Source organism: Brassica rapa, chromosome A06 (genome assembly GCF_000309985.2).
Source record: "Brassica rapa cultivar Chiifu-401-42 chromosome A06, CAAS_Brap_v3.01, whole genome shotgun sequence".
NCBI lineage: Eukaryota > Viridiplantae > Streptophyta > Magnoliopsida > Brassicales > Brassicaceae > Brassica > Brassica rapa.
Window position 1 is genome coordinate 5062022 of NC_024800.2, and position 13346 is coordinate 5075367.

The 13346-nt window shown below is 35.6% G+C and overlaps 1 protein-coding gene across 1 annotated transcript; it reads left to right on the top strand.

Moving 5' to 3' along the window:
* The first annotated feature begins 208 nt into the window (after nucleotides 1-208).
* On the top strand, nucleotides 209-5720 carry LOC103872010. Its single transcript, XM_009150351.3, has one exon. The coding sequence runs from the start codon at nucleotides 3192-3194 to the stop codon at nucleotides 5463-5465; it is 2274 nt and encodes a 757-aa protein (XP_009148599.1). The 5' UTR covers nucleotides 209-3191; the 3' UTR covers nucleotides 5466-5720.
* Nucleotides 5721-13346: the final 7626 nt, after the last annotated feature.

The following is a 13346-nucleotide window of genomic DNA, read 5'->3' on the forward strand; positions in this document are numbered from 1 at the left end:
CGGTTTACTTTAACCGGTATGATTTTCTAAGCTCGTGGGCCTAAACAAATCTTATTAGTTTTGGGTTTGTAAGTTCAAAGGAGTACAATTCTTTCTTTCATCCAATTAACTAATACAATAACTTTACTTTCAACAGTTTCAACTTAATAGTCACATCATCACTTACGAATGAATGGAGGAATACTTCATTTGCAAGACTAGGCTACTAAAACTATCCCCAAGTTTCACTAATTAAATCATTACTGTCGCTATCACCTATAAAAGGCGTAGTTGATTTTTTTTGTCTCAATTATTTATACTTTCTTACTTGGTGTATATTCATTTGTCATCTAATCTGCACACTGTATATCTAGTGGAGTGGTTGAGAAAACTCGTACAATCTTGTAAATCAAGCAAAAGCAAATTACGTTGTCACAGACTCACAGTAATAATGAACGTCAATGTATTTGTCACTTCGTGGAAAATGAAGATCCTTTTTTTTTTTCCTTTTCTGTCAAGAGACAAGAGTTACTGATTTACTCTTTTTCTGGTACAAAAGTTACTTATTTTAGTTAAAAGTTAAAATATGCATTTCGGAGAAATCATCATTTAGCGAATTACGAAGCCTCATTCCATGTAAGAAATTAGATATCTCTCCAATTCTTCAATTTATTGCACTAAACATTTTCTTTTCAAATCTTATTCACAAACTCAACATTTTCTGGTTCAAGTGTTTTGCAGCATGATAAGTTTATCAGGAAAAATGAGCTGTTGTAATGCATGGGTTTTGGGTGGTTGGTATGTAACAGACAAGATCATTCTAACAGATAGTACTATCCCTCTTTTAAGATTGGACTGATCTAAATTCTCTAATAACAAAATTGAATTTTGCCTTTAATATCGGTGGAATATGTATATTTACAAGTTATATAATCCATGGACCATTCATATATACACATATATATATATATATATATATATATATATATAAGCATGCATACATCAGAAAGTGGGAGACAGTTGTGACATATGGTTTTATACACATTATATACTGACCAATTAAAACTCGACTCCTCCTAACCTCCACTTGTTACTTTAATTATTGGTTTAGTTATCTTTTTTTTTTGAAAACTGTCCAAGGTTTAGTTATCTTCATACTGATTTTGTATTTTACATTTTTTTGTATTACATAAGATTGCTTTGTTGATATAACAATGTTACGACTTGCTATCTATTATCTTGGAGACGCTACATGACACTTTGGCTGGGGTAAGCTCGTTCGACGCACGCCTAAACTATATTGTTCAGTGAAATTATATTTTGAATAACTTGTGTGAGAGGAGGTTAAAATCAATTTTTTATAATTGATTATCTTTGTCTACGCAAAATGGTGCCAAAATTTGTGATTAACATTCTATGTTGTTCGTACCGTGTTATCGCAACATTTGCTTCTTCTTTTTTTTGCTAAAGACTGTTATCGGAAGTTCGCAACATGGTGTACTATCTTTTCGTTTGTGGATTGTTATTTGTATTGTTAGATATCGACATACGCCATGTACGAATCTATAGTGAACGATGAAATTCATGAGTGTGGTTTGATATTCGGACTTTACATGGACCTATAGTTAGTGATCAGATTGATGTGTGGTCTAATCTAAGAAAATGTATACAAACAAGAGGAAAAAATGTAAAAAATGAAAGTATGTAAGCTGCTTGTAACAAGAAAAATCAAGAAACATATGAAAAGTTAAACGTTAGGTAGTTGATGTGTTAGAGTTAGTGAGATAGTCGATCAAGAAAGTAGGGTTGGTTATTTGGTTTATAATTGAAATGTCTGAAACAGTTAAAAATGTGTGTTTACAGTAGTACCAACTAGAAAGACTCTTAATGCACGAATTTATTATAAGATTAAGTGGTTTTTAAGGATCATTGTTTTAAAATTTTGGAATGTTACTTAACCGCAATGATATTTGTTATGTGTGTGTGTTTATGATCTTTGTTGCTTTCGCAGAAAGAAAAAGATGTGAATGTTGTCAATTGTACAACGGTGTTGTAACTCATGACTTTGAAAGTTCAAACTGCTAGCGACGACCTGTGACGCTCATGGTAATGAAACCTTCGCACAAAATCAATGAAGAAAAGAAAAGCCATGCAACCAAATATTTGTAGAGTTTTTTTTTTTCTTTGAATAACATCCAAATATTCTAGAGTTTAAACAAATGTTTAGAGAGGTGTTAGAAAAAACAAATGTTTAGAGAATGGTAAAGATTAAGAAAGTAGGAGGAACCAAAACAAATTGTCGGTAAGAAATGGAAGTCGATGTTCTAAGAAAGAAAATAAATGGAAGTCAAATTACAAAATTACACAACTTTCAAAGAGAAATTTATTTTTACAAAAGAAATGTACTTTTGAGTCAACAACAGAATGGTCAACACAACACACTCTCTCACCCTTCAATGTCTTCCACTGACTGTGTAGAAACAAAATTAAATACCCACTTTACCCTTTTTATATGTTCAAATACTGAACACATCCCACGTAGACAAGAAGACACAAATGGAAATCCCACTCACCAGTTATAATTTGTAACGAACTAGAAAGAGGAGGCTCAAGTGTAATGAAAGTTCTTGTAACGAGGATTATTTTCTTCAAACCTAATTTATATTTGTAAAAGGACTAAGACAGTAGTTTCTTATGTCAACAAACCAACTCCTAATTAATTTTATTTTATAAGCTTAATGGTTGATAGTACAGAGCAGAACAAGAAAAACATGAATAGATTGTGAAAACTTCAAATTAAGGTCTTGTTCCAACTAAAAGAAAGAAAAGAAAAGCAGCAGACAAGACAATGTCCGAAAAGAAAACCACAAAGAAGCGCGTGAATAAAACGCTCCAATGATGGGGAAGCGAGGAGCCAATGTAACGTTTGTGTTCTTCTCGTACGACGTGGGACTCTGTTCTCACTCACACCTTGTTCCTTTCAAAAAACCTTCTCTCAACGCACGCGCGTGTCTTCCAAACTTCTTCCTCTCCTTTTTCTTGTCTTCTTCGCTGTCTCTTTCTTCTAAAAAAAAAAAAAACTCTCAATACACACATACACAAGAAAGAGCGATCAGTGAACAAGAGGAGAGACTAGAGACTAGAGACTAGAGTGAATTACTCTCAAAAATGGCGTTAAGTAGTCGCCGGTAAGTTTATTTACACTTTTGCAAATGTCGACGACGAACAACAACGCTCCAACGGCGGCTCAGCAGCAGCAACCGGAGACGACGGCGATGGACGGGTTAACTCCGGAAGAGCTAACGGCGAAGGCTTTGAGCAAGAGATACGAAGGGTTGATGACGGTGAGGAACAAAGCAGTGAAAGGGAAAGGCGCGTGGTACTGGACTCACCTCGAACCAATCCTCGTACGCAACACCGACACTGCTCTCCCCAAAGCAGTTAAACTCCGCTGCTCCTTATGCGACGCCGTTTTCTCCGCCTCCAACCCTTCCCGCACCGCCTCCGAGCATCTCAAACGCGGCACCTGTCCCAATTTCACCTCTTCCTCCGTCTCCACTCCTTCCTCCTCCTCTTCTCCTTCTCATCCTCACCACCACCACCGGAAACGCAACTCCTCCGGCGCCGCCGTTCCTTCCCGCCTCAGCTCTCCTCATCCGATAACCGTCGTCGATCCTTCCAGATTCTGCGGCGGGGAATTGCAGTACTCCGCCGCTCCTCCTCCGCCGATGCTCTCCGGCGGAAGAGACGATCTAGTTCCGCTGGCTATGCTCGAAGACAGCGTGAAGAAGCTCAAGAGTCCCAAACCGTCTCACACGCAGTCTCTCACGAGATCGCAGGTAGACTCGGCGCTGGACTCTCTCTCCGGCTGGGTCTACGAGTCATGCGGCTCGGTCTCGCTCTCGGGTCTGGAGCATCCGAAGTTCCGAGCTTTTCTCACCCAAGTCGGTTTACCGACCGTCTCCAAGAGGGACTTCGCCACGACGAGACTGGACCTAAAGTACGAGGAGGCGAGGGTTGAGTCCGAGTCGCGAATCCGAGACGCCATGTTCTTCCAAATCGCGTCGGACGGGTGGGACTCTAATCTGGTGAGTCTGATCGTGAATTTACCCAACGGGATGAGTCTCTACCGTAAGGCGGTTCTGGTTAACGGAGCGGTTCCGTCTAACTACGCGGAGGAGGTTTTGTTGGAGACGGTTAAGGGTATTTGCGGGAATTCACCTCAGAGGTGCGTTGGGGTGGTTTCAGATAAGTTCAAGAACAAAGCGCTGAGGAGCCTCGAGGGGCGGCATCAGTGGATGGTCAACCTGTCGTGTCAGTTCCAAGGGGTCAACAGTTTGGTCAAAGACTTTGTCAGGGAGCTGCCTTTGTTCAAATCGGTATCTCAAAACTGCGAGAGGCTCGCTAAGTTTATTAACAGCACGGCGGGGATACGTAACGCGCACTGTAAGTATCAGCTCCGAGAGCACGGCGAAGCGATAATGCTGCGGTTGCCTCCTTTGCATTGTAGTAGTAGTGGTAGTAGTAGTAAGGCTTGTTGTTACTTTGAGCCATTGTTTAATCTTCTTGAGGATGTGTTGAGTTCCGCTAGAGCGATTCAGCTTGTGATGCATGATGAGGCTTGTAAAGCTGTTTTGATGGAGGTTCATATGGCTAGGGAGGTTGCGGAGATGGTTGGAGACGGAGGGTTTTGGAACGAGGTGGAGGCGGTTCACGCTTTGATCAAGCTTGTTAAAGAGATGGCTCGGAGGATAGAGGAAGATAAGCTGCTCGTTGGGCAATGTCTTCCTCTATGGGACGAGCTGAGAGCTAAGATTAAAGATTGGGATTCTAAGTTTAACGTAGGGGGAGGACATGTTGATGAGATCGTTGAGAGAAGGTTCAAGAAGTGTTATCACCCGGCTTGGGCTGCTGCGTTTATACTCGACCCTCTTTACTTGATAAGAGATAGCAGCGGGAAGTATCTTCCTCCGTTTAAATGTTTGTCACCAGAGCAAGAGAAAGATGTAGATAAGTTGATAACAAGGCTTGTGTCTAGAGACGAGGCACACATTGCGTTGATGGAGCTTATGAAATGGAGAACCGAAGGGCTTGATCCTATGTACGCACGTGCGGTTCAGATGAAAGAGCGTGACCCGGTCTCTGGTAAGATGAGGATAGCAAATCCTCAAAGCAGTAGGCTTGTTTGGGAGACGTATCTAAGCGAGTTCAGGTCACTAGGGAAAGTTGCTGTAAGGCTCATTTTCCTCCATGCTACTACTTGTGGGTTCAAATGCAATTCCTCTCTTTTGAAATGGGTTAGCTCTCATGGGAGGTCACATGCAGCCATAGATAGAGCTCAGAAGCTGATCTTTATATCAGCTAATTCGAAGTTTGAAAGAAGAGATTTCTCTAATGAGGAGGATAGGGATGCAGAGCTACTAGCCATGGCTAATGGTGATGACAATTTGCTTAACGATGTTCTTGTGGACACATCCTCGGTGTGACAATTTTTTTTTCTAAATTTGAATCCTATGTTTTGATCAATTTGATTTCAGCTTAGTTTTTTCCATTAGAATTTGTCATTTTTAGGATTGTTTGGATTCTTTTCTTTCATTTACTATCATTAATATTAATTTTGTACTTGATTCCAAAAAATGTTGATGGTGATTCAAAATTTTTGAGTTATTTGTCTTGTAATCATAGTACTAAGTTCCATCATTGGTTCTAGTACTCTTTTATGGTCGATGAAACATTTTGTAGCTTTCAGTTTCTTGTCATAACCATAGATGTATCCGTTAGATGATAAACTCTGAATTAACGACAGCGTTGGCTTCTTCCTCTGTTGGTACAAAGTGTAATGATCCCTCTCGTTTTTTCATCGAAATTCATATTCTTAATCATGACTTGAAAACATGTCTTTACTTTTCGAGAAAATGACTTAAACTTTTGAAAGTTTAATGTTCTTTCTTCATGATAACGTTTGTTGATGGCTATGACAAAAGATGTTTACTTTGCTATCTAGAGTAGCTGAAGAACAAAAGCCCTGATTAGCCGGTTCCGATCTCATTTCAACCGTGATTATGATTATGGTTACGATTCTATACATATATTCTAAGTAACTATCAATCTATTTTTTAACATTCAGGAAAACAAAAAATGTGGATCCCCACCTTGATAGCAAGTTCAGTGGGGAGGTTATTGTATCGAAATCATAGTTTTTGTTGTTGTATACAAATTCATTTTGAAGCAGTGAATTGTCAAGTTTCAAATGCTGGAGAACAATTCTTAAGCCCTACACCTTTAAATCATTAAATATTTGTTGAGATTCCAAACCTATCTACTGATGTTTATGGTTGAAGCTACTTATTACAGGTCTTGTTAATTACACATGGTTTATACTTTATACAACTATGAATAGTTTAAAAGGTAGATATCTTTCCTATTTATTTATAGGAGCCAATGGTTTGTACTTTGTGGGGTATTTCTAGAAAAGAAAATCTGTAACCCATGATTTATATTCTTGTAAATCATAACTTTATCAATAGAACCATAATTTGAAATCTAGTGGAAAGATTTCATAAATGGACTGACCGGACAGCTAAAGTAAAATTACACAAATTAAGTAAAAACAGGGATATCAATGAAAAAAACAATTATTTATAAACAGTATAGAGAATTACAATTATTTAGATGCTATTTTCCCACTTAAGCTATTTTTTTTTGAAAGAATTTTAAATTTATTCAAATAAAAAAAAAACCTTGGTATAGAGTTCCACTGCTACTTCTCTACAAACTCAAAACATAAATCGAACTACAATAATCTCAAAAAAAGACAAACTGCCTCCTTTAACTCCTTGCAAACCATAACTCCATGGTCTTCTCATGTTTCCCACCTACAACCTTTCGAAGTGAAGTAACTCTGTTTCTAACATTTTTTTCCAACCGGCTAATCAGACAAGCTGCTGGTTGAGAAAGCTCCTCTACCCTCCTGATATTCCTCTCATGCCAAATAACATAAATCACCACTTGAAGGCAGTATCTCATCAAGAAATTAATACTTCTCCCTTGGTTACCATTTGAAATCAACCGGATCACACTGCACCATTGATGAACCCTTCCCATTCCTCCCATTTAGGCTATAGACCAATATATAAGTCAAGTACTTCTTTTCACATACGTACATATATGTACTTACTACATTCTTCAAGTACTGCTACTTTTAAGAAATATTTTCATACTATTGCTTATTATTAATCAATTTAAAAGTTTAATCTATATAGGCTACTGATTTAACAAGGAGTCATTTTCATTGGGGTGGTAATTTTAACTATGCTGAACAAGGAAAAGGGACCTAAAAAGTAGAAATCGATAATTATGTTTATACCCCACAAATAGCAAAGTATACCACTTTTTGTTTTAAAATACACTTTATTATTTTTCTCCTTGTGTAACTTTGAACTTTCTAGCAGGCATTAGATTCACCTCAACCAACTCCTCCAACAATTAATCTCAAGAAGATCAAAACTTAAATTTAGACAATTAACAAAAAAAAAACTCAGAATACAAATGTATTGGGCTCACTTTTTCTGCATGTACATTTCTTTTAACATTAGGCTTACATTTATGCATGTAAATCTGAAAGAACTTTGGAAGATAAAGGCACTAACTGGCAGCTTAGCTATGGTTTTTTACAAAATTAATTTGCTTTTAATCAAAATAATTTGTTTTCCAAAAATAAATTCTAAAGTTTCTTTTCTATAATTAAATTAAAGAGATGTATAATACCTAGTGAAAGTTATTGTAATTACGTCTTGAAAGAAAAATAGTAATGTAATTATGTACTCACGCAATTACAACCTAAACAAAAGTTATCGTAATTATTAATTTGGTATTTTCACCATTTCGGTGGTGAGACAGATTTTTCTGTCGGCAAACGAAATGTTTTCTCACCAAATCTCTGAAGACTGTATGAATGTGTACATGTATTTGTATTTGCTTTCTTTTTGCGTTAGAAGTTTTTTTTATAGAAAAAGCCAGGAATAAAGCCAGAAAATAAGGGGAAATGATTTGCAAGAGGACAATATTTTTTCAATGTGATATAATCAGATACAAACATAAATGTTGTTTAATTTTATGAAAATTTATAGTTCTTTCTCCATTTAACAAAATAGAGTTTAAACCTAGAGGCTACAATCGGTTTACAGGCATCTTTTAAAGCTTTTCTTATGCTAAACACTTAGTGCATATAAAATATATATTTTTAAAAATAAATACTATAGTGCACATTCTTCTAAGAATAGATTAACTATAAAATAGAATAAATTTCTCTTCGACGGTTTACTCTATATTTGACTCTAAAAATAAATATTATTTTAAAAAATATTTTTAAATATATTCATTTCTATTTTATGGTTAATAATTTTTACTTACAAAATTTACAAATTGATCCCTTATATAAAGTTTTCATAAATTATATATTTATATCAAACATTTATTATATTAAAAATTACATAACATTATATTAAAAACATAATACATTTTAACTTAAACATTACCATTATTGTATTTTTCTCATAAATTATCAATTAACAAATTTTGAATGCGAAATGAGCTTTTTTATCTTTGGTTTTCTAAATCGACCAAGAAACTATTCAAACAAAATATCATTTGGATAGTATTTTACAATTTTAGTGGATATGGAAAATTTACCAGAAAATTAAGTCAGTATAATCTATAATTTTAATTTTATGTTATGTTCCTTATTTTTAATTTTAGTATTTGTTTTCTTTGGCTAATCTTATAAAATTATTTTGAATTTAGTGATTATTTTTTTTGAATAATAAAATAAGTTTCCAACGTTTATATATATTGTGTTGTTTGCATAATTAAATTACACAAATAAATAGTTACAAAATAAAAAGATTAAAGAATAAAATGACTAAAGTATAAATAAAAAAATTCCACTCTATACACTAAATATATAGTAAGAAATAGAGTTGCACTATTTTAGAGTAAAATATAAAGTGGAGTTGGAAAATATTTTACTCAATAATAGAGTTTAGTATAGAAAATAGAATGAAACTAAAGATGTCCTTGGAATATGGTATTAGGTATGTTTTCTTTAGCTTATAGTATAAGGTATGCTTTGCCTAGAGAAAAAAACTAAGACAATGGAATAAAATACCTTTATGTTTATAAAATGATATATTGCCTATCAGCCTATGCAGTTGATTGCCCCAGGGTCGGCTCGATACTACGATGGGTCCCAGTATAAAAAAGAATTAAGCTTTACCATAAAAAAATTTAGAACAAATTTTTTTTGAATCATTTAACTATTAATTTTTTTTTTTTAAAACTACATTTATTTTTTGTTTGAACTTTGTAAAAATTTAAATTATTTTACATAATTCTACTTCATTACACTATATTTATTTGAATGTAATATTATATATGCAATTTAAACATAAAAATTTCAAAAAAAAAATATTTTGGTATGGGCTCCGGGCGGGTCGCACTGACCGCCGCCATACTCAGCCGGCCCTGGATTGCCCTATCAAGTAACCTACTCGTGACAAGATCAGTGGCTCGGAGATCATTACGGTCGTGTGCGGTGCAGCTATGATACTCCGGTGATTCACTGCCGTTGAACTACGTCGTTCCACTGACAAAATTATGAATGTCTGTCACGTGCGGTCAAACTCTCTCTTATTTGACCAGAGCGAGAATCATTTTCTTTGTTTTTTGGTGTAAATGAGAATCATTCTTCACGGTAAATCTCCGCAGTTTATGTGGTTTCCCCCTTGAATCACGTCAATTGTAATTTTGTTTATACTTATATAACACTAGGATCGGCCCGCCCTACGGGCGGGTTGTGGATTATAAAATGATCTTGAAACTAAAGTATTAGTATATTAAACCTTGGTTGTTCATATGTCTCATGGTTTTTTTTTGCTGTTGGAGGGAGGAATGTATGGGAGTTTGATGGTTTATCCGAGTTTTGTTATACGTTGTTAAGTAGTTGGTAAATATACTAAATTTAGGATTATGGATGTCTGGACAATAATAGCAACTATTGCTTCAGTTGTACAAATTAAATAGTATTTTAATGGTAATGACAAAGGAATGGATACTATGTTTTTTTTTCTTCTCCGTATGAAATAATTTAATTTTAATTGTTTCGTTGGAATGAATTGTTTAATTATATATGTATCTATCTATATTATATGTGTGCAGATTAGTTTTCTGTTCTGGAAAAATTGCTACTATATTTATGCGTGTATGTAAACATATATATTTTATAAACCTATATATTAGTGTTATTTGAGTATTTTCATTTAAAAAATATGTGAAGCACATAAACACAAATCAGAGGATAGACTATATAAACGATGAGGATCCGTAGACGATGTTTTGAGTAAGTGTAATAAGGTCACCAACTAAATGACTGTATGTCCTGATATTAAACTGTTATTAAAATTTTAAAAATAAGATCGGGATAGCAGAAGAACTTGTCCACTTCGACGCTTACGCTGTGTCTCTCCGTTCACTGAGAGAAATGAGTCGTCCCAATATCAAATATGCAATGAAAATTACGACAATTATTCACTGCAAACAGACTCGTGTATATAAAAATGTATAACGTAAATGTGTAGCTCTAACCTCGGTCATCCGGACGTCTTTAAAGATTTCTTTGTGGCAATAACATGAACTGTGAAGTTTGGTGGTTACATTCTCTAAAATGATGTTTAATGATCCATGTATTTAGAATGTAGGCGGGACGTCCGCCATTTTTACAGCCTCATTGTTGTAGTTCCTCATTTGTGTGAGAAATAAGGAGATCATAAGCTTTGACATAAGCCTACATGTGGAACTTCTATTTGTTATTTCAGATGGGATCTAAGTCACATGCAGCCATTGTCGTCGTTCGGAGATCGGAGCATGTCACATATTCCATAATCAAACTTGTAGTTGGCAGTCTACGCACCATAATATCTCCACCTAAATCAGTGGAGTGTAGGATTTTCGGCACTTCTGACTGCGGTCGTGGGCTGCAACGTGCGGGGTCAACACACTGTGTTATTCATATTGCACGGTTTATGAGGTGTTGAGAAATTTTTCCTTTTCATGAATTGAATTTTAAATTTATTCAACCAAAAAAACTCTTTTGTTTATTTTACAAATGCATCATATTAAAGAATAAAAAAGTTTAAATTATTTATGGTCTATACTTTCTATGATCTTGAAACTGGTGTTGAGAAAATTGAGAGACGTGGTAAGCTCACAGTTTCCCAGGTCTGTTGTTTATTTGTCGGTCAGTGGCATTTGTTGCTTAAAACCTTAAAGCACAATTTAAAAACGATTGCAAGCGGTACTTTGTTATGGCTAGGTTGTTCAAAATCTTTTTTTTTTGTTTCTTTGCGCTATTCTAAAAGCCCCAACAGAAGCTTGTACTATTGTATGTTTGATATGTGACGTGTGGATTGTGTAATGGCTTCGTTATTAACACATGTATTTTGAGTTTTTGTTACCCATGGTCATGGTTCCATGTCCGGGTTCGACACTTCGACACGTCATTTGGTTCAATAAGAAGTATACCATGGTTTCCATAGTGGACTGAAATTATTAATTTTTTTTAAGGAATTTGACTGTTCCTTTTAATATAAATGTGTTCTAAGCGTTGACAACATAATTGTTGGGTGATTCCTAATTTTTTAAAAGTAATAATGTAGTCCTTACCGGGTTTATATTGGTTTAATAGCAACAGTTTAAGGTTGATGATTCAAACAAATGACCTTCAAGCTCTGCTTCTGATTCCATTGTTTTAGTTGTTGTAGGTGCTGATAAAAAAAAACAGAAGGTGCTGTGAGGTCAGAGTTCAAGCAAACAACTATCCTGACTAACATGGGTTGCAGGGAGGTTAGTATGCAGTTCTTGAGGGTGGCTTTTATTGGGACGCTATATTGCGCTGCAGCTTTGTAAGGGTGTTTTGCTAAAATTTTGGTTATTTGGTAAGTGACACTGTTCGTTTATATGACCCGGTGGGTTTTGTGTGTTGGTCTCAAACATTATCCTTACATTCGAACCCATAGAGAATAGTCAAATCCTCTCCTGCCAACAGCGCAAGACAAACAACAACTAAGAAAGATGCTTGAGTTTAACATGTTAACCCCTAAAATGCAAACTACATTTTTTTTCTTTTCCAAAAAAAAAAAAACCAAAGACCTATCCAGTGAAATCACGGTATGGAACTCCATCAAGTCTAGCCAGCTTATTGCAATTAGTCATCTGTTGTCCTGCATGCTAGACATTGAACTCTTGCATATCCTCAGCGTCAAAAGTTCACTCAAAACACAAAAACCTGTATCAATTGTAAAAATCTGACGAACCGTAGAACATCCAAAGCTGTAAGAGCTAGCATCCTCATCTCAACTCCATCTCCTCACATAGCCACGTAATGCTCCTCTAACTAAACACAGACAAACGACAGAAAACTATATTTTGGCATAAAAAACACATAAGTAAACAAAAATTATCTTTTTGGCATCAAAAACACATATGGATGCAAACACTAAATTTCTCTCAAAAAGATCTAGTAAAAATGTTGCGCTTGTGGTTAAACCAAAACAATCCAAGACCTAATTTTTTTTATGTTAGAATAGACAAAACAATAAGATTTACAGACAATCAAGCAATATTCAGAAGGTCAAGAATACAATTTCATTTCGTAGACAAACAAAAACTCCACAATCCGTAATCCAATATCAAAGTTCAATTTCAAAGCCTATTAAAATCATAAGAAGAAGAAGAGAGAGTGACCATGATGAGCGAGAGATCTCGAGAGGAGGAATGAGAGGTACGGAATCGAAGATCTCCGCGACTCTGTCGTCCCTAGGGCTGATTCAAACCGATGAGGACTCCGTTCATCGTAACTTCTTGTGTCGCAGCTAGAGAATCCATTAAAGCAGAGGATTGATGAGTTAGCCACTCACATAATGAATTAACTTTGGTGTTATCACGGATTGAGAGGATGATGTTCAAGGAAAGATGGCTTACCTTTTATAGGTGCTGAGAGACCAACTTGCAGAGATTAGACAACCATGAATAAATAACCATTAACGTTTCAAAGGATTAGAAAGGAAGGCGTAAAGACGCAAACGAAGCTTCTTACATAGATTCTTCAAGACTACATCCTCTTGAAACTCCATTATTGGTGAATTAAAGACGATTTAAGGTGATTGAAAGCAAAACCGTTACAGGTTCTAGACAGCCGCTGCGGCGATAGGCGACGAACGAAGAACAGGAAGGGAGCATCTGTTTAGGGTTCCCCGTAGAAGACGTATGCGGACGGGCCTCGCGACAGAAAACATTTGATTAGCGCGTGACGA

Coding starts and splice junctions, on each gene's coding strand:
- LOC103872010 (XM_009150351.3), top strand. CDS start 3,192: ATGTCGACGACGAACAACAACGCTCCAACGGCGGCTCAGCAGCAGCAA.